Raw genomic sequence first — 27,191 nt, 5'->3', positions numbered from 1 at the left:
ATGCACAGACAGGCCTGGGTACCCAGCCGTGCCCTCAGCTCCAGCTCATAGCCCCCGCCCTGCCCATGCCTCACAAGATAAGTCTGTGCCTCTCCCTGGTGCCCCATCATGGCACCTGGGACCTGCCACTCCATCCTGCCTGCCACTCCTCCAGCTCCCACCTCAAGGCCTCACGAGAAGGCTGTTTGTGGAGCTTGCCTCCCCTGGAATGGACTCCGCTCATGGAGACTGGTGGCTGGACCTGGGGGCAGGGGTATTTTTCCGATGCCTCCTCGATTGACCTTTAATTACACTGTTTGCCCAGCTCCCCAAACCATTAACTTCCACCTCACAGCAACCACACATCAATTAATGGAGGGCCTGCTCGGAGCTCGAACTCCTGAACACAATTAAGCGTGACAGTCCACAAATAAGAAAGAACTGAAGAATTAATTAAGGTCTAAACAGATTAATTACCAGTCCCCAATCAATTCCAATGCCAGCACACATGCTCCTGGGCTCACCGTCTTTCCTAACATCTCCATGTATAAATAGAAACTGAGATTTCCCACATGATTGCTGTTCTAGACCAGGGCACAGCAAGGCTCTGAAACCACCTTGAGGGAGAGAATTGGCTGCAGTGAGCATCCTCGGGGCTTCCCAGGTACTCAGCACACACGCATGCACACATATCAGTCGCACACACGTGCACACAACCCCAGCTGAAAAGCCAGGGGCCGACTGGTGGAGTGCTCCTGGTGGGTGCTGAGCCCCAGCTGCCCCTGGACCACATCCCTCAGCTAGTTTCTCGCTGCAGGGGTGAAGGAGGTATCCAGGTGAACTTGAAGCAGCCCTGGCCTGAGCCTGGGAGGCCTGGGCTTTGGCCAGCTAAGGATAACTTTCAGCAAGCCTGAATTTGTCTATTCTTCTGTAAAACGGGGATGGCTCACTCTGCCAGAGGGTCCTCCCAGAGAGAGAATGAGGAGAACTGAGGGGGAAGAGAGGCCTGCCGGGGGAGACATGGAGAGCCGTGGGCCGCTGACGCACCGGGCTCTGCAAGCCCGCGGGAGGCCCGCAGCCACTCTCACAGAGGCCCCCGTTGGAAAGGGCTGAAACAGGGTCTGGTCTGAGGCCAGAGAGCGGTCGGAGTGGCCAAATCAGGTGCAGGAATCAGGCATCCTGTGCCCGGAAGTCTCGAGCCTCTCTCTTGGGCAGCAGTGGGGCACCTCCCGGACTTCAAGCTAGAGCAGGACAGGACAGAGCAGCGGGAAGAAGTAGCTGACCCCAGGAGCCTCCTTGTTCCCCAGATCCTGAGCGCCAGCCCGCCAAGGGGAGAGGGCGGAGGGGTGTGGCCGCTGAGCACAGGGCACACGGGCCCTTCCAGGACCTGCTCTCCCCTGAACTGAAGACCCCCTTCTGCTCCACCCACCCCCGCCCCCACCCCCAACTACCAGGGCTTCATCTGATCACTTCCACTTGCATCAACCTGCTCCCCGTGTGCACTCAGGGCTCCGTGAGTCCTGTCTCTCCATCAGGCCAGGGGGCCAGAGGGCCAAAGGACCCTCTACAAGGTAAGGCAAGTCCTAAGCAGGCTTCTCAGTGGCCTTAATGGTGGCCTGGTGCAGTCTGGTCTCGCCTGCCATGGGAAGCAGAGGTGGACACCTGGAGGGACCTAGGCCCTGCCAGTGTGCTGTTGGGCCAACAGATGCTCTGTCCGGCTGGAGGCCCTGGGGGATAAGGTGCAGAGAGGCCAAGTGCAGGGACTAGTCAGTGGCCTGAGAGGACCAGGGGGCTTTTAAGCCCCTGGGGGGTGAGATGCATGCCTGTTCCCCCTGTACACCACTGTGTCAGTGTCCAGCCAGGGGGTTGGCAAGTACCCATTTGCAGGTGGGCCTGGGATGGACACTGGGGGCCAGAGAGATGGAAGCCCGCATGTGGAGGAGGAGAGACAGGGGCAGTGTGTAGAAAGCAGGCAGGCACACAGCCAGGACTTGGGCAGTGGGCCTGAGGAAGCAGCCAGAAAGGGCCTACTGCTCTCAGGATCCTGGCGAGCAAGGACTATCAGGGCTGCAAACCACACCATGTATACCCTGAGCAACTGGCTAGGGATATGCAGGATTGCAAGACCCTCCATAATGGCTGGACCAGCGTGAGGGGCTGCAGCTCCTCCCTGACAAGAAAACAGGAGAGGAATCGACTGGAGCCCAAAGAGGGACAGGTCAGAAAGTCTCAGGTGGCGGTGGGGGGGTGGGCAGAATGGGTCAAACCTGAAAGCAGGGGCCCTCCTCCTGAGAGAGCCCCCAGAGAGGTTAAGACCACTTTCAAGGTCACACAGCAAGACGTCTGGCCAAGCAAGGCTGGAATGGTACCCTGGTGGAGTTCTTATCTGAATTTGGTTCAAGGACAGATTACATCTCAGCTGAGACCAAAATCCAGTCCAGTGCAGCTGAGAGCTGCCCCCTCCTCAGGCTGCATCTGACCCTCCAGCTCAGGATGGCTAGGAACGCAAGATCGGCAGCTGTGTTCACTCAATTAGGCCCCTTAACAAAGTCAGATCTAAGGAGTTATTCCATTAATGGCCCACACCAGAAATAGCTGAGAGTTCATTAGAAGTGTGGAGTTGCTATAGCAATTATCTGGGTCGGCTGAGGATCAGCCGGGTGGTTGGTCCTGGGAGTTCATTAGCCTCTGGGCCCACAAGGAGGTGGGGCTGCTCAATAATGATCTCCCACCTACTCACAGGGGCTTTTCAGGTGCTTCAAAGCACTTTCCTATGAATGGAACTGGTCTGTGGTCTCATTTGATCCTCAGCTCAAGGCTGTAGGAAGGCAGGTACTGGTGCCCCCATTTTACAGATGGGGAAGCTGAGCCCTGGAGATGAAGAACAGGGTTGGGACCATGAGCTTGGGTCTCATGCCTGGCTCTTCAGGCTGAGCCTTGGTACCAGGGAGGTAATGGGACCTCATGCCTCTCCTGGGCCTGCTCCAGCTTTGTCTTCTGGCATGAGATGGGGAACTCAGTGTCATGGTTCAAGCACTTGCTTCTCCTTCTCTTTTGATGACTAATGGTGGTCAGCCTTGTGTTTCTTTCAGTGTCAGTGTTGTGTATTTCTTTTTAGTTTTTAAAAAAATTTTCAGGGCTTCCCTCGTGGCGCAGTGGTCGAGAGTCCACCTGCCGATGCAGGGGACATGGGTTCATGCCCCGGTCTGGGAAGATCCCACATGCCGAAGAGCGGCTGGGCCCGTGAGCCATGGCCACTGAGCCTGTGCGTCCGGAGCCTGTGCTCCGCAACAGGAGAGGCCACAACAGCGAGAGGCCCGCGTACCACAAAAAAAAAAAAAAAAAATTTTCACTGTTGTGCCCTTTCTCCAAATAAGGTGTAGGCTTCTTAAGAGCCAGGCTGGGCCTTGTGGGATCTCAGGGCCCAGGCCTGGGGCACCTGTTGTAAGCTCAGGGCTCCAAGACCAGCAAAGACTCTGCTGAAAGCAGGCGAAAGCCCCTACAAACACAAACACAAATGCACACACACACACACACACACACGTGCACGCACAGTTACCTGAATATGATTGGAGGCCCCTGAAACGTAAAGGGCCCACCACACAAGGGCTTGGAGCACCAGACTAGCGGGAGGCTTAAACCTTCCTCTGTGTCAGGAACCCCTGTGACAGGCTGGTGAGGCCTTATGCACCCCTCCCCAAATAATGTCTCTAAGTGCATAAAACAAAATATGTAGGATTACAAAGGGATTATATTGACATAAGTTATCAAAATATGTTTTCAATTGTGATACAGTAATAGATGTGATTTTAAACTAATTAAAAGCCAAGATCTACTGGTGGATCTATGAAATATAATTTTGAATTAGTGTTGCGCATAAATGATATTTTAAGATCTTCGTAACAACTGTAGTGTGGCATGAAGATACCTGTGATTCCTACTGGCGACAGACACAAGTCCTGCTCATTACTGTGATTTGCTGCCTACATTCATGATGGAAGGAAATGTTAAATTTCAGTTAGAGGTTAGTATAAATATTTTCCCCAACCAAGTCCACGAGATCTACTGCATTCTATCTACTGACCCCTTGGGGGTCTAGGGATCCCCGGTTAAGAATCTCTGTGCTAAAAACAGAATCTCAGGCACAGGGTTGGTCCATGGTACCCCAGTCACCCTTTATTCTACCTACACACATTTTGTTCCAGTCGCCCCAGCCAGGAGACACCCCCCACCCAGCGTCAGGAGAGGTGTGGAGGGGCCGTCCAGCTCCTCCAGAGCCCGGCCGCCCCACACGCCCACAGGTGATACACGCATGCCTGTGCACACATGCACAGACACTCCTCACTGTGCAAGGCTTACCTACGGCGGGGAACGGCACAAATCTCTGGACGAGGAGGCGGGTGGCCGGGGTGAACTTGTTGGCTTTCTGAACCAGGACATTAAGGCCCACCTTAGAAAGAGAAAACAGAAAGAGTGTGTGGTGCTGCAGCGGCCCATAGGAGGAAGGGGCAGGCTGGGGGAAGAGCAGAGAGCGAGGGGCACCATCTTGCCTTGGAACTGCGCTCCAGACCCTACATCCTCAGCCTGACCATGCTGCCGAGCCCCAGTGTGGCTCCTTAAAGCATCACTGCCCAGTCGTCCCAGTTAACCGGCCCATGAGAAAGAGGGAGAGGAAAAGCATCAGCTACACACACACACACACACACACACGCACACACACACACACACGCACACGCACACGCACACACGTGCACACCTATTGCCTCTCTGGGGAGAGGAAAAGGGATGGTGTGGAGGTTGCTGTTAGAAGAATCTATAATCTGCAAATAAGTGAAGTATAGAATGCCCCTCATTCCCACCCAGCTTCTTAAGTACCACATTCCTGGTGTCCCAGGCATGGGCCTGGCCAGACAGGGAGGACTCAGCACAGGGGGACTCACAGGTGACTGGAGAGGTAAGCAGAGCCGCCCAGAGCAGGACGGGAGTGCATCGGACATCCTGGGCTCTCTGTCCATCTCCACTCAGACTCCAGCTCCCCTCACCCAGCGCAGGACACCTGGGCCCCCTTGCCTTTGCCATGGGCACTCCCACTCCAGTCCATCCCCCATGCCGACCCTCGTCTTCCTAGAACACAGATCCAATCCTGTCCGCCATGACAGCTCCTCCCCATGGCCTGTGCAAGTAGGTGAGTCTCCTCCATGCAGCAGTTGTGGCCTCCATAACCTCCCTTCCCCACTCCCCCAACACCCACGTTCTCTCTCCGTGAGTTCAGTCAACTGAAACGTTATGTGCATTTCCCACCTCAGGGCCTTTGCCCTTGCTGGTCTCTATGCCCCAAACCCCTTCCTTCCCCTGCTCAGTCTACGCCTTTTCTTTAAGGCCCAGCTCTGAGCGCCACCTCCCAGTGCCTTTAACACTGGGAGTCACTTAACCTTTCTCTGCCTCAGTTTCCTTATCTGTAAAAGGGACAGTAACGTCTACAGCACCCCAGGGCTGTTATAAGAATGTATGTACAGTGCTTAGCATGAGCCTGGCATGTAAGAGGCCTCAATTAATGAATCTATGTAAGAATGACGTCACCTCTCCCAGGCAGAAAGTCCCTCCCTTGCACATCACCAGCCCCTCCTTCCCAGCACTCAGTAGCCTGTTTGTGGGTCTAATGCCCCCGCTGGACTGAGAGGGAGGGACTGGGCCTTCTTCATCTTTGTATGCCTGGCCGTTAGGGCAGGGTATGGCACAGAGTACATGCTCAGTAAAGCAGTGGCTGAGGAATAAATGCAACAAACAACAAAGAAGTGAATGGATGGAGAGATCGGCAAAGTCTGGAAGAGGGGCTTCTTGGAGGAGAGGAAGGTGGAGTTCGGCTGGGGTGAAGGACGTTTCGGTGGGGAAACCGCATGCGCACAGGCACGGGGAGACAAAAGAGGATGTCTGTGGCCAGACCAGAAGATGGGTGTATAGAGGCCTTTGCTCCCCCAAACTGAGGCCAGGGCCAGCCCTCCCCTGTGGGACTGTGGACCTGATGGGGCTGGGGACAGCCTCCTCTCGGCCTGGCACACCTGGTGGTTCAGCAGGCCACCCTGGCTCTAGCCTCAACCTTCTGGGTTGTTGGGGAAGATGAAGAACCTTGGGAAAGCCTCCAGGGCTGCAGGGTGCCCGCAGCAGTCAAATCAGGGCAGGCATGGCACGAATGGCCCAGCCCAGGCCATAAAGTGCCAGCCCGCCATTCCCTGGGCAGTCCAGGACCCCGCAGGGCCAGAGTGCTGCCAGGCAAAGCCGGCCTGGGCCCTCAGGTGCCTGGCCTCCATTTGAAGCCTCAAGCTGGTGGTCAGAGTCAAATTCTTATCCTCTCTGCCTGCTCAAGGGGAGGCAGGGAGGCACAGAGACGTGCGGCAGCTTGGACACACTTCAGTGGAGGGGGTGGGGGCAGGCTGGGGGGTGCTGCCCGCCTACCCTGGGCCCTGTGGCCCTGCTTCCAGGCTGCCCCTGCTGCTCAGATGGAACTCACCAAGGCCAGGTCTCCCCACTTTCAGCAGTAAGTGACTACCTCTGTGACTCAGAAATGGTTCCCCCAACCCCCCAAAATACCAGGGAATATGTTCCTACAAGGTGCCATTGTGGAGGGAGGCCAGAGGACACACAGGCGGGCGTTAGCCGTGAGGAAAAGGAAAGGGGCATGTGGAGATACCAGGCCAAGTGCTGGGCACACCGTGTGAAACATCTTAATTAAATCCCCACTAGCAGGCTTATAGATAGGGCGTGTTGCCCCTTTTAACAGATTCAGAGAAGTTCAGACAGGTTCAGATAGGTTAAGTAACTTTGCCCAAGGACAGACACTATTATGAGGCAGGTGAAACTAGGATTCAAACCCGGAGTCTGCTAATTCCAAAGCCTTGCTCTTAGCCACTGTGCTATTTACTTTCCAACTGTCTTCCATCTCAATGAGGAATGTCTGACAGGCCATTTTTTAAAATTACTACAAGCCATTTAAAACTGGCTGTTTGCAAAGCAAAAGCCTCCCTGAAAAGACCAGCCTGGGGCTGGGGCCCAGAGGCCTGGAAGGCAGCTCCAGGCAGAGAAGATAGGGGTCTTGAGCCACCTCTGCCCTCGGCAGCTAGAATATAGAAGGTCTGGGTTCAAAACCCTCCACATTTGTTTGGAAAGATGCAGGAAGTGCTGGAGGAATGGGAAGCTGGAGGAATGGGAAGCAGGAGTCCTCTGAGAAGCCAGCAGGGAGCTGGAACCCTTCCCTGGCAGCCTCTCGAGGGCAGGCCAGGCTGGAGGGTGGTGGGAGGGCAGGAAGGAATAGTGATCATTGGTTGTAGCAAACACTCAGACATGCCCACTGCCCTCAAGCCTTCCCCTCCTTGGCTGGCTGTTCTTCCCACCGGCTAGGATTGGCACAGCCCAGAGTCATGACCCAGCCTGTCTCCCCCACCCCAGGTGGGAGCCCAGGCTAGGGAGGAGGAAAGAAGAGAAAAACAATTCTTGGGTCCCAGGTCTCTTCTGACCTCCCCTTCCCTGAAGCCACCAGGGTCTTCCCAACATGGACGGGTGAGATTTAGTGAGGCACACACACTTTTCTAAGTGCGCAGCCCACATGCCTGAGCATGTGGGAAGGGGCTGGGACCAGCAAAGTAGGGAGAAGGCCCAGGCACATGTGTGCCTGCAAGCTCGCTAGGAGCCATTGAGGTCACGCTGTCCACTCATCAAGGATGTGCCTGGTGGCAAGAAGGCATGAATGCAGGGGAGGCCCCCAATCCAGACCTTAGTGTCCCAACAGCTAGGATGGCCACAGCCTGGGAAGGAACCAGGGTGGGCTGCTGACTGGGTTGGGAGCCTGTCTGTTCCGGTTCCTTGGGGACCCTTTGGCCTGGAACATTTGGTGGAGCCCATTAAAATTAAAAAGCCAAGTGGCTGGTGGCTCTGAATGCCAGCTCACTTTCCCTGGCATGGTGGGTCCTGTTTAAGGGAACCAGCTGGCATTAATGGCACACAACTCATCACGAACAGCAGCTAGCGATCAGAAAAATCTGAGCTAACAATCGGGTTCAGGAAAGATAATGAGATATGGAACAATCACTGCAGAGGGTCCCCCGGGGTCTGTTTTAACAGCTTCCAGATAAGCCACAAAATAGAAATTAACCAAACAGGGGCTGTATTTTGGTGGAGAGGAACACAAACGGGGTGCAGATTTTTCATAAGAATTCCCCATGTGGCCAGCAGACAGGGGTCCTGGGAGAAGCCAGAGCCCAGGACCCATGGGACATCAGATTTGGCCGGAGGAAGCAGTGGACTTTCTCTGGCTACCTCTCTCCAAGCTCTGGCTCCCAGGTGGGTAAATTTGCCATGGGCAGCTGAGAAGGTCAGAGGAAGAGGAGGGAGGACTGGCTCCCTGGCCATCCGCTTTGGTGGAGATAAGTGCTGACCAGTACCAAGAATTGGGGTGGGGTGGGAGCTCCATGTCACAAGACCTTCAGTGTCATGTGCTACATGGCTGATAACTGTCTCCTTGAGTATGAAGGTCCTTCCAGGCCAACACCAGCCTAGCTTCTGCAGGGCCTGAGAGGAGACCTCAGATGGGATTGGGGCAATGCCTGCATCACGCAGGCTGTGTCCTCCACTCCAGCCCACATATCTGGTCCCCTGCGGGATGCCTCTGTCTCGATGGACTTCAGGCACTCCACCTGCACACACCACACATGAAGGTTATCTTTCTCCTCCTCAACCACACCCGGTCTGCCTCTCCCATTCCCAGCTCAGCTCCTCAAGCCAGAAACCTAGAAGTCTACCTGGACAGGAGTCTCTGCCACCCCACATCCAGCCCACGGGGCAGAGCTCCCTGTTCTATCTGCTCAGTGTCTTGAATGCAGCTACTTCTCTCTCTCTCTGCTCCTACCACTTAGCTTAAGCACCCATCGCTTCTCCCTGGACAGCTACCCACATCCTAACTGGGCTCCCTACTCGCACGCCTGACCCCTCTAATCCCCTGTATAATCCATAGCAGCCAGAGTGGACTTCCAAAACTGGATACCAACGTGCATTAGTCTTTCAGTGGCTTCACTGCACTTAAGACCCGCAGGGCCCTGCATGACCTCCAGGCCGTGCTTGCAAGGCTCCAGCCACCTTGCCGCCGCCCTGCCTCTCCAACAAGCCAGTTCCCTCTCTCCTTCCCTCCCTCCCTCTCTCTCAAGCCCTGCTGTCCCTTGGCTTCCTCACTTTTCAGCTTGAACATCAAGCCCTCAAAGAGGCCTCCTCTTCACTCGGGGCTCTCCTTTTGCAGCCTCTCACAGAACCTGGAACTCTTCCTTCCATGTACCTATTACAGTCCCTAAGTATATTCATTTACTTCTTAAAATGTTGGGAATCAAAGTAACACATGTATATTATGAGAAACAGAATTGCACAGAAGCATTTTTACCTGTGGACTCTTTACTAAATATCCATCTCTCCCAATAGGCTCTAAGTGCTGGGCACAAGGACCGTGTATACTCTCTTATTCCTCATGGAATTTCTGGTGCCTGGTGAAATGAGTAGGTGCCTAATAAATGCTTCTAGATAAATCAAGTGATTGATTGATTTCTGAGGCAGAAAAAGAAGAGCCATGAAGGAGACGCCTTATGCAGCCGCTGCTGTCCACCTCAGCAAGCACAGCTCTCTGGGGCTAGATGCTGCATGCACAGGTCTAAGGTCACCCGAGCGTATGGCTCACCCACTCTGCCAGGAGGAGGGGCCTTGAGGGGGCAGCCCCCAGGGCTGTGAAGGCTTCTGAGATAGGGGATGCCCAACTGAGCCCTAAGGGAGAGTAGGACGCAGCCAGGTAAGAAGGGAGGGGGACTCAGCAGGCTTCAGAAGCATGAAATACCAGGTTGTCTGCAGCTGGCTTTGCAGGCTCTACTGGCACCTGCCATAAGGGGGTCCAAGGGGCCCTGGAGAACGATGGAAGGGGCATGTCTGAAAGGAGGGATGGCATGAGGTCAGAATTTAGGATCTACTCTTGGGTGGTGGATAATATAACTATGTGGTCAGGGATTTTTGTGGGCCCTGGTGGAGCAAGGGCTGGGGCAGGTCAAGGAATCTGTGAGGTACCAAAAATGCCCACCAGAGGGCGTGTGTTGTAGAATAAACTCTTGGTAACAACCAGTGGACCCTGACCCTCTACGGAGGTCAACCGTCCTGCAACCCCAACCAAACTCACCTGGCAACTGGTTCAAGAGCAAAGGGCCAAGGTAGCCAGGACAGAGTTATGCACAGCTCCACACACCACTCAGCTCCAGCTGCAGCTGTGTGGCTTCTCTGCTAGCAATAGTGACCAACACTGACCCCTGAACCATTCCCCATAGGAACCTGCTGGCTACCTGCTAGAAAGCCAATGACATCAGACCCCTTCCATCTAGGAAGGACAACAACTTGTCCTCCCCAGAATAGATGTGAAGCCGATATTTGCATCAGACTTGCCACTGCCAGCATCACCATCTGCAGGCTTTTGGAACAGTTCAGATTCTGACACAGGGTCCATACCATGGGCCCTCCAACCTGGAAGCCCCACAGAGTGCAAGCAGTGAGACAACAGTCTGGTCTGGATTCTCAGGCTGTTGACCTCCTACCTCCATCAGGCTCAGAGAAGAATAGCTGGGCCTGAGCTACACCCTGGATCAGGGAGGACACCCTGAGCTACACCCTGGACCACGGAGGCACCATGAGCTACACCATGGACCACAGAAGACACCAGGTGAGGACACCAATGAGGACGCTGAGGCACAGAGGTGAAGTCAGTGACAGAGCTGGCTTAATCAGACACTATTCTGCTGACAAAGGACACATTTTTCTTCCTGCTCCCCTGGGGCGTGAGAAGGTGGGAAAAGCCAAGCAGTGTTCTCGGCTTCCGGCTGGAGGAACTGTTACCATGCACTCTGGTAAACAAGTCCCTCCCAGGTACCCTCTTCGGCCAGCGTGGACCTGGCTGAAGGTGAAGCGTCTGAGGGTGCGACTCTCATACTCTGGCTCCACCATCCAGCTCCCGACCGTTCATGTGGGACTTTAGCCCTGAGCCTTCCTCTCCAGCCCCAAGTCCACTCTCATCCAGGACCCCGTGTCCACAAGGGTGGTCCATCTGCTGGGCCAGCCACCCCCCCACGACTTTCCCCCCAGCCCTCTTTGCCTGTACCCCCTGCAACACCCCGGGGTCCCTGAGCCCAGGCAGAGGTTCCTGGCATGGCTCTCCTAACTCCTGACAAGGCACCCGTGATGACTTATGACCAGCCCCCACTACCCCGGCCCCTCCCGCTTCCGCGTCACCCGGTCACCATCACTCCTGGTACGGCAGCCACACTCACTTTCTGACAGCTTCCGGAATCTGTCATGCTCTCCTTTTCCTGCGTGCCTCTTTGTGTGCTGTGCCCTCTTTCTGGAGCACCGGACCCTGCCTTCACTTCTCTCCAGTCTGTCTTCTAAGAGTCAGCCCTGTGTGAATTAGGGGGTGCTCCCCTGAGTCCCCCCTCGCCCAAGTCACCTCATCATAATTCTGGTGACACCACAGAGTTTCCTCAGCTTCCCCTCACGGCATCTTGAAGGACACACCAGTCTGTGCAACCCCCCCCCAGCACCTGCAAAGGGCCCGGCACAGTTGCACCCCTGAAGGGAGAGAATGGGTATCCCTCTGGTAGTCAGGGCTCAGCGGGGTTGACCACAGAAGTGCTCAACACAAAAGCCCGAACTAAAGCACAGCAAGCGCTGACAGAACTTCCTTTGTTAAAAGACAGCAAACTGCTAGATTTCAAAAATAACTTAAGACGAAATTTCTTTTTTATTCCCGAGCAAGAAACCAGACATTGCCAGATCTATTTAGAGGGTTCACCAAAAGGCTGCTAACCCCCTGCCGGTGGTCCTGCCACCAGCATGAGACTGCAGTTAGGGATGCACACTAGGGATCCCTGACTCCTGGGGCTGCTGCCCAAGGTCAGGGGCTCTTCTGAGAGGGGAAAGGGCTCTCCTGGGTCCGGAGAGGAGGCTGGACTCCCAGGGCCTGGCCTCTACTCCAGCGGGTCCTCAATCCCTGAGATCTGCCCTTGGCCTGTCAGCCCCCATCCACGCCGCCTGCTTGTAGGGACTCATTTTAATTAATACCAGAACTGGGCCAACCACTGGGGCCGTGACACTTGTTTGCAGGTCATCTACTCCTAACAGGCTCACCCTGGGGGGGATTTGTCACTAACTGAAGCAGAGATCAGTTAATGAGGCTGCAGGGCCTGGGCTTCCAGAGAACAAGGGAAAGGAAAATAAAATAAAGCCTCTTTCTTTGGAGGTTTTGTGATTTACACGCACAAAAGAAAAGCAAGCAAGCTGCAAATTTTCCAAGTCAGAAACTCCACTCCATCTGCCGGAGTTAGACCCTTACTGTGCGCAGACGTCAGGCAGAGGGACGCAGCCCCTGGCGGATGGAGCACAGAGGGGCCTCCTGAGGCCAGCAATCGATCAGCAACCTAATTAACAAGTATTTATGGAGCAATGCTCCCCACCCTCCTCCGTGGGGGAGAAGACACAGGGCCTGTCCCTGGTTAACTTGAAACCCAGTAGAACAATGAGTGGACAGGACATGGGGCGTAACTGAGTGAGTGCATGAGAAGGACAGAAGCTTCTAAGACTTGGGGCTGGCATGGTTGGGGAAACACCTCCTGGAAGGGCTCTGCAGCTAGGTGGGGAAGGGGAAGGAGGGTGTCCCCAGCAAGGCACACCCTCTGGGGGCCATGACAGCCCAGCGTGAGTCCCCGTCCCTGCGGGTAAGACCGTGGCTCTGAGAGCCCTGGAGGGCCCTCAGCCCCCAGTAACTCTAAAGCTTGGGTATCAGAACCCCCAACCCACAATCTGGGCTGGTTCTGGCCTTATGAAGCAGTTGGGATGGAATGACTGAGGACCTCAAGGGTGGGACGGTGAGGACTGCGGAAGCAGAGAGCCCGGAGCCCTGGGAGGAAGCCGTGTCCCCGCAGCCCCAGGCCTGCAGGAGGAGGATGTCCCAGCAGGACAGTCATCCCCTCCACTCAAGCCTGTCCGAGCCAAGGCCGCTCGGGATTCTCCCCGTGGGCCTTCCCCCTCCCAGCTCCTCTACACGGTCCCTTAAATCTCAAAGAAGGAACACGGGATTTTCAAGCTGCTAAACTAGGCAAAGTGATGGGCTCCTCTTGCCATAAGGAGCAGGAAGGAGGCGACAGAGCCTTTCTCCTCTCTCACAAGAGCCCCTGACGCTGGCCAGCAACCCACCAGAATCAGAGATCCCCAGTTTGTATGACCCTCAAATGAAGTCTCATGCTGGGCTGCAGGACCACCAGGGTGAGGTTAGCAGTCTCTTTTTTTTTTTTTTTTTTTTTTTTGCGGTACACGGGCCTCTCACTGTTGTGGCCTCTCCCGTTGCGGAGCACAGGCTCCGGACGCGCAGGCTCAGCGGCTATGGCTCACGGGCCCAGCCACTCCGCAGCATGTGGGATCTTCCCGGACCGGGGCACGAACCCATGTCCCCTGCATCGGCAGGCGGACTCCCAACCACTGTGCCACCAGGGAAGCCCAGCAGTCTCTTGATGAACGATCTAAATAGATTTGGTAATTCTGGCTTCATGCTTGGGGTAAGACATAAGGATTCAGGGAAGGAGAGTGATCTTGGGCATGAAGTGGGGACCCCCCCACCCACCTAACAGCTGTTTGGAGGTGAACCTGGTCCACATGGGAGCAGAGTAGACGAGGCCATCTCAGAACAGCCCCAAATCCCTGTCTTAGGAGAGCAATGAAATAAATGATGGTACACAGTAGGTACAATGGGTTAGTACACAGGCGTGAACAACTACAACATTTATTTGATGACATGGGAAAGATGAGAAAGTGGGTTTTACAAAAAGATTATTAGATGTGAATTTTTTATTATATGTGAATGTTTTTTTAATTTGTATTTCCTAATTACTTTTCTTACCAATTACATGTATTTATTGTGTAATGAAGTTGTGAGGCGACTTTTGACCTCTGGAGTGGGCTATAGGAGACCACCCAGCCAGGATGGAGAGAGGACCAGATGGAGGTACAGGGTTGGATGAACATGCCAAGGTCTCGGGAGCTTGGGCTTCTATTCTGGCTCTGGCCCAGGCCCCTTGCTGTGTCACCTGGGATACATCCTTACACCCTCACACAGTCAGTCTATAAACCTCCCCTACTTAGTAGCTGCTATATTCTCAAAACCCTGTGGGATTCAAAATGAGCCTATTGCCCCTGTCTTGAGGAATTCACAGGACTCCAGGAAGGCTTAGACCTGTGACCACATGACTGAGGCCACCAAGAGGGGACCCAGGGAACTCAGGCAAAGGGCAAAGGGGAGCTGACATTTGGGCCAACTTTGGGGATGGATCAAAAGCCCCTCCACTCCTGCATCGGCTTCATGAAGACCAGCTCCTCTGAGGAGGGTGTCGGGTAAACACGGGTCCCTCTAGGGCAGACATCCTGCCCCCGGCTGGAGTGTACAGCCCTTCGTGTGGCCCACAGGCACTGCCTCACCTCCCCGCCTGCTCTCCCAAACCTGGAGCACTGGCCTGTGCTCCCCCTCTATGAAAGCGTCACCAGGGTCTACTCTTCTCCGCCTAGGAAGACGGCCCTGATGGCCCCCACCCAGAAACCCTGTCTCCCATGCCCCTTGCCCAGCCCTGACCCTCAGATAAGGTCTGGCCTGAGATGCTGGGTGGGGCAGTCACAGAGCAGCAGGCTGGAGAGGACGCCCAGGGGGCGGGGAGTCTGGGGTCACTCACAGCGATGGAGACGGCACTGATGACAGCTCCCAGGTAGCCCTGGATGAACTTGGATGCAGGTGAAGGCTGGAAGACAGAGACAGAATTTCAGGTCCCCTGGGTGTCCCAAGCTCCCACCCTCCACCCTTGCAAATGGCCCCAAACAGCAAGAGGCAATCCTGCCCCCGAGCCTGGAGGGGCAGGCAAGGAGGAAGGCCTCTGGAAGCCAAAGGGATCCAGGCCTCCCTCAGCGCAGCTCCGCACATGGAAACACAGGGCAGCTATGTCTGGGGAGACGCCAAAGGGCCTTCTGCCCTGCTCTAGAAAGGCCCTTGGCAGACACTGCTGGCTGCGGGTAGAAAATAGCAAGGGCCAAAGTGGGCCGTTTATGGCTGGGGCAAGCAGATCCAGTTTAGGAAGGCTAAATGTTGCAAGTGGGCTGTTTGGCACCCAGAGCATTTTCTCGGGGGACATGGCAGTGTCAAGGTGGCCACAGCCTGGCTGGCTCTCACGGTCCTGGTCAGCCATGCAGGGCTTCCAGGCCAGTAGGAGACAGTTGCTAAATATTTCTATGGGAAAATGGATCCCAAGTTGCAACACAAAAAATTAAGGAAAAGCTGAGGAACTACGACAGCAATTCTGGAGATATTTGGTTTAAGGTGAATGGGAGCCATCTAAGCAGAGATGTCTGTGTGCGAAGCATATGAGCAAGGCATGGGTCGAAGGTTTAGATGGGAGGAGGGGGAAGGTCCTCAGAGTCTCAGGCCCTGAAGTTCCTCCCACCCAGGACAGCTCATAACTCCCCTATCACTCCCCACCAAAGTTATAAATGTCCAGACCCTCTCCTCCCCAAACTGACAGCCCCCCAAGGGGAACTAGATTCCTCTCCTCTGCTGCCTTTGGACGGAAATGTGGGAGAATGGACCAAGGGGAAAGGCAGCCTTGCCAGCGAAGCAGGCGCCCAGCCCCTTCCTAGACAAGAGAAGGGTGGCTGGACCTCCACTGTGAGCTCATCCCAGGAGTGCAGGGGACTTTGGGGAGGACGTGCCAGTCCTCTCAGACCCCTCACCCTCAAGAGCAGCCCTTTAGCCTTGCAGCTGACAATCCTAGGGCACTGAGACAGCTTCCAGGCAAGCTTGGAGGAAGTTTAGAGGAAGTCAGTCCCCACGTGGCTGATGCTGTCCTGATCCAAGATCTGGGTATAAGCGCTGCCCAAGGGGAATTCTGAAGCCAGCGGAGCTCATCCCTTTGGCCGCGCGCGCCACACTCCCACGTTCTGGGCCTTCGTCACTTCACGTGAGCAGCCCCTCCCCAGCAGGGCCCCTCCTGAAGGCCTGGCAGTAAAACCCAGAGGAGAAGCCCTGATGGTGGCATGCCACACTGTAGGGAGGGAGAGGGTCACCCCAGCCTGAAGCCTGACACCAGGTGATGGTCTGCGGTACTCACCTTTGTAGCATTCCGGTTTGCATAGTTGACACAAGCATTGTGGCTCTGGTTCAGCCACTGAAAGGCAATGCGGGGAGAGGAGAAGTCAGGAAAGGTGTGGCCACCTCCCTGGAAGCAGGCCTGGACCTGGGAGGCCACACCCCTCCAGAAAGACAAGGGTGTCTAGTTCACGGTAGTTCCATCCATCCCCTGAGCTAGCATGAGCAACCATCCTGGTTCGCCAGGACAGCGCAGTTTTAGCACTGAAAGGCCCCGGTCCTGGGAAACCCCTCAGTTCCTGGCAAACCAAGACACTGGTCCCACCCAGGCCAGCTATCCATCTCAGTTCAGAGATGGCCACCTCTCCCAAAATTCTGGTGTTCACTGCCCGACATGGGCCCCACTGCCTTTGCCACATCACCCTTTTTATACTAATGACTGGACAGAAGGTGGACACTTAAGCCCCTGGAATGCCCGACAGCTCTGAGCCTCAGTGCCCTACACCACCTGCAGAGCCCAGACACAGACATTATTAGGAGCTTTTCTTTTTTCAGGAAGACTCTGACATTTTCTCCTGAAGACAGACAGGTTTTTCTTCCTGCCCCTCTCTCTCTACACACATACATACTGAGCTTCTACTGTTTTCAGAGAGCCACGCCCCAGACTGTCTCCAAGGGCAGAGACCAGGGTCTGTGATGCTTTTTCACCCACCTCACTACCTTGGAGTTGGGGGTGGATTACCTTCCCCACAGATTTGGGTAAGGCTGATGTCAAAATGAGGCTGTAGGGCTCAAGGTCACTGGCCACGGGACAAGCATCCAGGTGAGGGCACCCGCCAGCCCTCATCACCTCTGTGCAAAAGTCAGAGCACCTATAATGGCCCAAGACTTGGGCTGCGGGCCCGAAGTCCTTGGGGCTTCTCCCAGTGGCTTCTGGGTTAGGGAGGAGTAGGAAGTGGGGTGACTTTCCCCGAGGGGCCTGGATGGAGAGGAGACACTGGGACAGGCTGTTCCAACCAGCACTTGTTGGGTGCCCCCTTCTGCTTGCAGGGAAACTGTTACCTGCCAGAAGACAGTGGATGCCAATGTCTGATTGGGCAAGAGAAGACCAACCACCTATGAGAGAGAGAGAAAAGGCTGAAGAAGGCAAAACAAACGCCCTATGCTTTTGTAAAGAAAAATGACACAGCCACGAACAAAAGTGAGCTGGATCTGTACAAACTGATGTGTATGATAAGTATATTCAAACTACTGCCCACAGTGAGATGATGTACGATGAAAAAACTTGGTTGCAGAATTATATGACAACATAATCCCATTTTTATAAAGAAAAAAAAAAATCTCACCAGATATACCCACATACACAAATACACATACATATACATATGTCCAGGCATGAAAAAATCTGTAGCACAGCAGGTAGACGTCCCTGGAGGTCAGGTTACATGGTACTTTCTCACATTCTTCTTGAATATTTCTGTGTTCTTTTTAACAGCGGACATGCATATTTTTGTAATTGGTGGGCAGGGGAACAATAAAAACAAACCAGCAAACAAAAGGAACGCCTTTACTTCCACCCAGCTAACCTGGCTCCTTCACACCCTAGCCATCCAATAGGATTTTTTTTTTTGCGGGGGGTGGTTCGTGGGCCTCTCACTGTTGTGGCCTCTCCCGTTGTGGAGCACAGGCTCCGGATGCGCAGGCTCAGCGGCCATGGCTCACAGGCCCAGCCGCTCCGCGGCACGTGGGATCTTCCCGGACCAGGGCACGAACCCGTGTCCCCTGCATTGGCAGGCGGACTCTCAACCACTGCGCCACCAGGGAAGCCCTCCAATAGGATTTTTGTGAGGATTCAATAAGAATCATTTCAAAGGCCTTAAGTGCTTTACAAAGACAAGTAGGGAAATTTACATATTATCTCTGGGCCCCCATGAAGCAACACCTACACTATGTTTAAGCTATTGAATAAAACATAGATATCTAATAAGTATTTGTTGAATGTGCGAATGAATGAACAAATACACACATACGACCAAGTCTGGTTACATAAGTGTGGATCCATTAGTCCCAAAGCCCAAATATCACCTAAGACCTAGACTCAGTGACTTTGTTTTTTTTGGTTTAAGTCAAGATTAATTGCCTGATCTTGACACTGACCAAATCTTAGACTTCGGGGATCCATGTGTGTCTCTCAAATTTACCTTTTGAGTGCTTGTGTGCAAAATAACATCTACCAAGTGCTGCTGTATATGGAAAAAATGTGCACAGCCAACCACATATTGACTTATTTATTATTCTTGTAGATAAAATGGCTCTTTGGCAAGAATTTCTGTAAGGAATGTGTAAACATTCAATTCTATGCAGTAAATCAAATTCTAGACATCCTTAGCAGCATTAGTAAATCATGTTTTAAACATTAAAATGTTTTAAAACAGCAAACACGCACACAGTTATATTTATTGGCCCATATCAGTTTGAATAAAATTACATAATGTAAATTAATTCCGTAGTCCAATGAAGAATTACCTTATGATATTTTTCTCCCCAAAATAAGATCCCAACTTGATTTTTCTTTGCAATGACAGCTTAGAGTGCTGGAGTGAGAGTCAGGAGACCTTGGGTCTTAGCCTAGGCTCCATCCCTGTGTGATCTCCAGCAGAAGACATGCCCCTTTGGGGTTCTAGCTTTCTCCCCTATAGAGCGAACAGGTTGACCTTGGAGGTCCTGTCTCAGTTTAAATTCTATTCTCAGGTTCCAGGTAGTAGGTGTGAAGTCAATACAGATGGTCCCATCGTCTTTAAAGGGAATTTTCCCACCAGTCCTGCCAAGAAGTAACCCCAGGGGACCCAGGGCCTCATCCTAGCGCCCCAGTCAGGAGCCAGACCATAGAGAGGAAGCTGAGCCTAGAGAGGCCTAAAGCTGGGAACAGACAGCATGAGCCCGCGAGTGTGTGTGTGTGAATTTGTGTTTGTGCATTCGTATGCATGTGGATGTATGTATAAACATGCGCATGTCTGACTGCCTCACAAAGCCTGAGGATATAAAAGCTGTTTTCCACTGTTGGGAACTCAGCACATCGTTCCCCCTAATCCGTTGGTTTATATAAAACTGGTGTGTTATGAACTACATTGTATTCTCCCCCTCAATCCCCTTTGCACCCCCTGAACTGTGCTTGGCTCACCAGGACCGTCATAAGATGTGGCCCACGGGACTCGTATTTACCCTTCAGCTGTTGTCCAGGACACTCGCTGCTCATTACGTTGGACCCCATTATGAATCCACGTGGAGGAAATTTTTCTGATCTCAGGATCAGAAATTTATACTTCTGAACATCTGGTTTGCATCTGTCTTGCAAACACTGGGCATTCAACTGTGTCCCTCTTTGCACTGACTGTCAAGATGCCCAGGCCAGGTCATCTTACTTGTTTTTTCTTGTGGCATGCATTTTTTTATGTGATATCAAGTTTTTTTCAGAACAAACCATAGCCCTAAACTAAACCAAACTAATACCCAGGCTATGCAATACACACACACACAAAGTGTAACCAGTGAGTTTTTCACCATACTGGCCAACCTGACCAGCCTCCTGTCCCTAACTTCTGCCCAAACACGGGCCTGATGTCCATGCTGGGCACCTCTGACTCTGCATGCTTTCTTAAAGAGATGAATTGATTGATTGATTTTGCTAAGCACTTCTCCTTATGTCATTTGCCATGATCCTTATTATAACTCCAGGGCTGATTCACTTTGTTATAAAGCAGAAACTAACACACCATTGTAAAGCAATTATACTCCAATAAAGATGTTAAAAAAAAAAAAGAAATGATAATGCCCTAAAAGAAATAAAAAATAACTCTGGAGCTCAGACAAAATAGAGATTACTTTCTATATTTTGCAAATGGGGCAACAGAGACTTAGAGAAATTCAGTGATCTGCCCAAGGCTTTAAAGCAAGCTAGAGAAAGAGTCAGGTCTCCTGATTCCTGGCTTGGGGGCCCCAACTCTCTGATTTTAGGGGCTCCTTCTCCAGATCACCCGCCTGAATACAAAAGAAAAGTCACATTCTATGCCCCTTTTTGAGCATCTTCTATGCACTGAGTCCCATACCGCTCCCAGTGGAGATTACCAGAAGAGAGGAATATATAGCATCTAACCACAATAAACACAAGGACCAAACAGGAAAATATATGAGAATGTCCTTTATAACTCCTGGGCATGAAAATGACAAGATGGTTTAAACAGGTATCTGGATGTGTGTCAAACTGATAAATTCTAACATCCAAGCAGGAGTTCAGGAAGGGAGAGGTCTGGCTACCTGCCAAAGGGGGTGACAGGATGGAGCTGAGGTGTGCAAGTGTGTGTTCATGCGAGTAGGAACAGCTGAGAGGCTGGCTTCATTGAAGGAGGATGTTCAGGAAATCAGCAGACGGGAGTCCGGGGAGGGTGAGGCGAGAAGGCAGCGGACCACCATGCCACATTGGCCAAACGGGGTCCCAGGGAGCCATCTGAGGCTGAGGCAAGAGGAACAGGGATCCTGCCTTCCAGGTCCTACAGTCAGGCTGGTGGGGCCACGAGCACGCAGGTGCCAGCCCCATTCCCTATTAGGCAACACGCAGCACCATCTGCACAATCCCAGGAGCAAGAGCAGATATTTTATAATTTCCTTTTTTCTTTTTAAGTCTAAATTAAAAATAAATGTTCCTTCAGTTCTCAGATGTATATCTCTGGTGCAACCTGCCCACATTCCCTCATGCTGCCCTTTCCAGAACATGGCAGGGGAAAGGAGGAAAGAGATGAATAGAGAGAGGGAGCCAGTCCGCCGGCTTCAATGCCAGTGGATTGCACCTCTTCCAAGGAGACACTTCAGGCGTGGCCGCGTGGCGGGTGGAGAGAGCCCAGAAAGCGGCTGGGACCAGGGAACGTAGAAGGAGAGCCAACAGCCAGAATTCCCAGCCCAGCCTGCACCCTATCTTGCTGCAGGACCTCGGCCAAATCGCACATCCTATCTTTGCTCCCATTTATAGTTCATAACACGACTGGGGTCCCCTCCACAGCTCCCACCCCCGGCAGCTGTCCTCTCCGCACATCTGTCTGCCTTTGATTCCCCTTCCCCTTGGGTGGCCGGCCATGGGCCCTGATGATCAACGCTCAGGCTCTGGTGGCGGGAGGAGCTGAACTCAAGTCCTGGTTCTAGTATTTACCGGCTGTGTGACCACACACAAGTTACTTGAGTTCTTTGTGCCTCTGTTTCTTCATCTGTTAAATGGGGACAATCCTGGTACCTCTCTGGATGATCAAGAGAGGAAGTAAGGCGTGGAAAGAATTTGGCACAGTGTCTGGCACGCAGCACGTGCTCACTAGGTGTTAAATGTTAGTATCGTTCCTTTCCTTCTACCTCATTCTTTTCTAGCCTTTGCTGACCTCTCATTTCTCTGAACTCCACAGTCTACATTCACAATTGAGCATCATTTAGCCCCAATCTTGTCTTTGAACACAAGGCTTATCCCATAAAGGATAGTAAGTTCCTGATGGTAGAATTAGGGCTTTTCTCTCTGATGTCCCCCAAAGCACTCAGCACAAAGCTGGGCCCACACCACACACTGGAAGAACATTGCTAATTCATTATTAAGAACATTAATTCATTCTCGGCTAGGGAAAAGATCCATGATGGATTGTGACAATGACCACCATCACCCATCTCTTCCTTAGTCCTTTTATTAAAGTCTGATTGCATGAGGCTATTGGCCTTTGGAGAGGGGGGCAGATTGAGTTTTGGTCCCAATTCTTCACTCCTCCCTGCACCCATATCCATGCCAGGGGAGGAATTTGTTTCCATGCTCTTGGTGTTGCTTGGCCATATAACTTGCTTTGGCCAATGGCATGTGGGAGGAAGTGGCAGTGTGCCAGTTCTAAGACCAGACCTCAGAGGCCTCATATGTTTCTGCTGGCCCTCTGTGCTCCTAACATTGCCAAGAGGAGACATGCCCTGACTAGTGCCCTAATCCGAGGATAAGATGTGAGGAGCAGAGTCCAGCCTGGGTGAGCTGACTCCCAGTTGACCCCAGACCTGCGGTGAGAAGCAAAACTGCCTCGGTCAAGCCCAGTCTAGATCAGCCAAACCCTGGGTAATTGCAGATCCCCAAGAATGAACGCTTATGGCTGCCACTGAAATTTTGTGGATGTTTGTTACACAGCACTATAGTAGCAAGAGGGGATCGATACAGGGAATACTACATATGAAGAGTGAATATGCTATCCTCCCTGAGAAAAATTCTTTACCATTACTAATGCACCTTGAATTATATCTTCCCTAGTGATACTGGTTCCTGAGCAGCCTAGCTTATCTACCCACTCCACCTGGTGACCATTGGCCCAACTCTGCGGCCTCCCTGGCTAGTCCAGGAAGAAGGGAAGTTTGTGTTTGAGCCTCGTCTCAGGACAGAATCAGGAATGGGGCCAGTTGCACCCATATGGCAACTGGCTCACAAGAAAAATCACATCTTCACTTCAGGCCTCCGCAGTCAGCGTGTTCTAACCTCTGCAGAGAGATGAGGTCTCAGCGTGAGAGAGAGGCACCACCAAATATCTCAATCTGCTTGGCCAGAAGTGGGACACGAACAGTTGAAGACAAGGACAGGGAAGCAAGCCCGCTGGTCACAATTCTGTGCACTGTGATATTGGGACTCAGAACTGAGCAACCCCCTACCCCATAAGAAAGTGACTTAAGCGATAAGAAGAAGAAAACTTTTTAAAAGTATTAAAAAAATCCAGAGGGGAAACAGGGTGTGTGCCAAAACAACTGGGTGGTGAAACTTAAGTCAGGGGAAGACCACAGGGCACAGAATCGCCTTGCTTGGCAAGATAACGGCAGAAATAACTGGTCCTCCCACCCTCCACCCCATCTGCATTTGGCTAATCCCTCCTCATCCTCCAGGTTTCAGCTTAGTTGTCACTTCCTCCAGGAAGCCTTCCCTGGCCCTCAACATGATGTTAGATTATATGCTCTCTCAGCACCTTGCCTGCCTTCTTTGCAGTATTCATCTCAGTAGTAAATATCTGTTTAAACTCTATCTTCCTCGAGACCTTCCAGAAGCTTCAGAGGGGTGAGGCCATATGACATTCACTTCTCAAATACCTGGGAGTCCTCGCTGGCAAAGCAGTAGTCCTTTGGCATCATACCCTTTTCCTCCACACTGACTCACTCAATTCTAAACGTTCCTCTTACTTTTCAAAAGACCTTCCATGGGCCCCAGTACTCAACAATTTGCCTGTTTTTTTCCTTCTACTTTGTCTCCACCTTCTGATTTATATAGCTAATGATCTGAAAAGTAACACTTCGGTGCATTAGGGGTGCTGCTATTTAAAGGATCCCAACCGGTTAAAGAAAATATCTTTTGTCAAATGAATGTTTGTCCCTGACTGGTCAATTCCAGCTTAATGAGCAACAACTCTTGGACGGCATAAATTAAGCCAAAATGACTGGTATCCAAGTCTGGGACGAGGAGGGTTGGAAGGTGTCAGAAAGGCCCTGGGACTCAGCCAAATCCTCACATAAGTGAACCCTCCATGGTCCACCCTTCCTCCCCGCAGAGGTGACTTGACCTACACCAGCACTTTTGGAGAAATGGGGTTTCTAAGTCCACACAATCATATGCAGTGTTAAAATGAGAGGGTTCAGAGTAGAGTCCAAGCTCCAAACGTCCCAAGACAGAAATCTGGTTTGGACATAACCCAAGGCCTCTGGACTCACTGACAGGATGCTCCTGGTCTGCCCTCCTCAGTCTCCCAGCTGGATAGCGGGGTTCTGGCCTTAAGTTCTGAGACTTCCAGAATGACAGGGGGAGGGGAGAGGAGGACGGCAGCATCGGGGAGCTCAGGGCTGAGAGGGGAGGCACGATGTCACCTCGGAGAACCTCAGGCCCACAAGAGAAACCCAGCTCCCTGCCCTGAGACATTATGGGAGCCAAGGGTAAAGGCTGGCAGCTGGGGAAATGCAGAGAGGACGGGATGGGGGCCAGGACCCTGGCCCTGCCTCTCCCCAGCCACACATGCCCGGAAAGGACAGGGCTGCACACCTCTCAGTGGAAACATGGGAATTGAGATGCCAATTATAAGAAGTGACCACGGTTGGTGGGGTTCTTCTGGGAAGGTACCTGAAAAGGGGGAGCCATGAACTGCACCAGCCTTGGGAACAGCCTTGGTGGTGCACTGGCTTAGCCGCCATGCTTATGTATAAATTGGGATCTCTTTGCCACACATCAAAGGGGGAAAAGTTTCCATCTTCAAATGTTAAGCTTAAAATAAGACACTACATGGGTGCCAGTAGATCTGTGAAATCTGCTGACTAAACTGGCACCAGCTTCTGGGAAAAAACCAGCTCGTTTCTCCTGAGCTCTGGGAGTGAGCAGGGTAGGGGCGGGGTTACTCTCAGGCAAGGTGACAACAGCGTGGGGGTTCAAGTCAGGGATGCTCACCTGGGCAGGAGGCAGTTTAGATGTTGATTCCAGAAGCATCTTAGTCGAGGCACCTGCCAGCCTTACTCACTCCTTCCCTTTATCACTCAGGGACCCAGTTCTAGCACATTCGCTGGCACCCCATTTCTATTTTGGTAAGCATTTTAGTGGTTTCTGCATGTGTATATTTCTTACCCATTCTATCACGGCAGGGGCTTCCCTAAGGCATGGACTGGAACCTTCACTCGCCTTCAGACCAGGCGTTTGCTGAGATGTTCAGTGCTACCAGGTGACAGCAGGGTCTTAGGGGAGCTGATGTGGCTGGTGGGAGCCAGGCCTCGGGTGGAAGTGCCGGGACAGCCACAGTGCTCCCTCCTTACTGGGCGTGTCAGTGGCCCCGGGAGGGAGTGGAACCAACGAGTCCTCACATTGCTTATCCACGTCAAAGTGCCTGGATGGAAGGCTACAGGTTCTCCACGACCAGTGGCTCCTCTTGGGACCTGGCCTCTGGCCCAGCTGTTCTGAATCCCAGAATACAACTAATCGGGGCTAGGAAGTGAGGCTAGGTAAGCCTGTCATTTTGGCTCTGGCGGCCACTGAGGCCATCCCAGGTCATGCTGCCCACTCGCCTCAGTCAAGTGTTCATACAGGATCTCAGATTCCAGGGATTCCTATTCTCACATCCTACACATTTATCCACAGAGGGATGTTTGCTCCAGGCTGGAAGAGAACTGGTCCTGATAGGACATTCACAGCGTCTACTTCAGCAGTAAAGCCCTGAACAACATGGGAGTGGATCAGCACCCAAGTTCCCATGATGCCTAGAAGGCCATAGTGATCCTGAAGTGATTGATTGGTCTTACGAAGAGGAGAGAGCAGAAAAATATGGGGTGTCCTCAATAACACCTGTGAACTAGACACAGTGCTGGCATCCCTTGGGTTAGCTAGTTTATCACAGCTGATGGCAGCCGTTGATTTTGAAAGGGTCCAGTTGGCCTCTTATGAGGAATAAGCCCCAAACTCAACTTCTCTGGCTTGGGAGAGATGATACTGCCGAAAGATATATCTTTTTATTTTTAAGCATTGATGGAATATTTATTAAAATTACTATGGCAGATTCTTGTTTGCCTACTTATAGCTATTCTTCACTTCTTTCTCACTGACAGAATCCCTATAATTAGGGATTGACTATATATCCAGCTAAGTTCTACATGGAATATAAACAGAACTGTTCTGTGACACTTTGAAGAAGACTACTTGAAGGGAAATGACTCAGCTAGGAGGTACATCTTTTTACTTCTCCCTTCTTTCTCCTCCCTGGGATGTGGCTGTGATGACTGGAACTTCAGCAGCCATTCTGGGCTATGAGGTGACTGACACTAGAAGGCAGCACTGAGAATGGTGTAGAAAAATGGAAGCCTGGATTCCTGATGACTGTGGGGATCTGCCTACCTCCAAAATTCTTTGGTATGAGAGAGAAATAAATTATTTTCTTAAAATTACTGTTATTTTGAACTTTTTGTTATATACAAGTGGTCCTACTCCTAACTGATATAATCATATACTATGCTACAAAGAAAACCATAATAAATCTCAAATGGCAAAATTGTAGCGGTCACTCTCTCTGAAAATGAGATAAACTAGAAAATAATAACAAAAGAATATATCCTTTTAAAACCCAGTCATTTGGAATTTAAAATGCATTCTTCTGACTATCTAACAGACTAAAGAAGATTCAAAGCTATAATTTCAAACTTATTTAGAAAATAAAAACATAGATCACTATATATGAAAACCAAGTATTCGATATACTCAGAAGCAAATTCAGAGCCCTAAACTGCTTCATTAGAAGGAAAGAATGAGAATAAATAAGAATAAATTGAAGGCAAAAGATTAAAAGACCAGTCACAAACAAATCAAAGAGGAAAAGTGGGTATTATAAAAACTAGAGAAAAAATGAATAAATTAGAAAATGAAAACAGAAGAATTGATAGATACATCTAACAGCTGATTCCCAGACACAACTCTCACAAATCTAGTTATTTTAATAAAGGAGATGGAGGTGAGAAGTGGGGACAAGACTCAAAACTCAGTCCAAGGAAAGATCATTATATTTTAAAAATCAATATTTAAAACTTTTCTACAACAAAGACACCAGAGAGTAAAGGAAGAACAGCTGGGAGAGAGATTTGTAATATATATAATTCAAAGGATTAATATCCAAAATATATAAGGAATGCTTACAAATCAATTAGGAAAATACAGCAAATGGAAGAATGGACAAAGGATGTTAACAGCTAATTCACAGAAGAGGAAATGTAAATAGCCAATAAATATATGAAAAGAAGTGAGATCTTTTTGGTGTTTAGGGAAATGTGCATTGCCTTTTACACAGCAAACTCAGTTTCTGGAATGGGCCCTCAAGAAATCATCATACTTGTGCAAAAAGAACTTTATAAGGATTTTCACAGCACTGTTATTTCTAATAGCAAATAATCAGAAACAATCTAAATCCATCACTATGGGAGAGAATGCTACTCAGCAGGAAAAACGAAGAAAGGAGGGGAGGAAGGAAGG

The 27,191-nt window shown here is 51.6% G+C and overlaps 1 protein-coding gene across 3 annotated transcripts in view; it reads right to left on the bottom strand.

Moving 5' to 3' along the window:
• SFXN5 (sideroflexin 5) overlaps window positions 1-27,191 on the bottom strand; it is a 116,002-nt gene that overhangs the window by 38,602 nt on the left and 50,209 nt on the right. For 2 of the 3 annotated variants that reach the window (XM_029232202.1, XM_029232203.1), the window contains exons 7-10: window positions 17,225-17,278; window positions 16,185-16,241; window positions 14,760-14,825; window positions 4,339-4,429 (exon numbers count right to left, since the gene is read on the bottom strand). In XM_029232202.1, the coding sequence (XP_029088035.1) occupies window positions 4,339-4,429; window positions 14,760-14,825; window positions 16,185-16,241; window positions 17,225-17,278 (268 nt within the window). Of the gene's footprint in view, window positions 1-4,338; window positions 4,430-14,759; window positions 14,826-16,184; window positions 16,242-17,224; window positions 17,279-27,191 lie in introns of those variants that run through there. The other variant, XM_029232204.1, reaches the window with a different exon arrangement.

Source organism: Monodon monoceros, unplaced genomic scaffold (assembly GCF_005190385.1).
Source record: "Monodon monoceros isolate NGI ecotype Baffin Bay Population unplaced genomic scaffold, NGI_Narwhal_1 Super_Scaffold_19, whole genome shotgun sequence".
Lineage (NCBI taxonomy): Eukaryota > Metazoa > Chordata > Mammalia > Artiodactyla > Monodontidae > Monodon > Monodon monoceros.
This window is presented reverse-complemented; position numbering and strand designations above follow the sequence as displayed.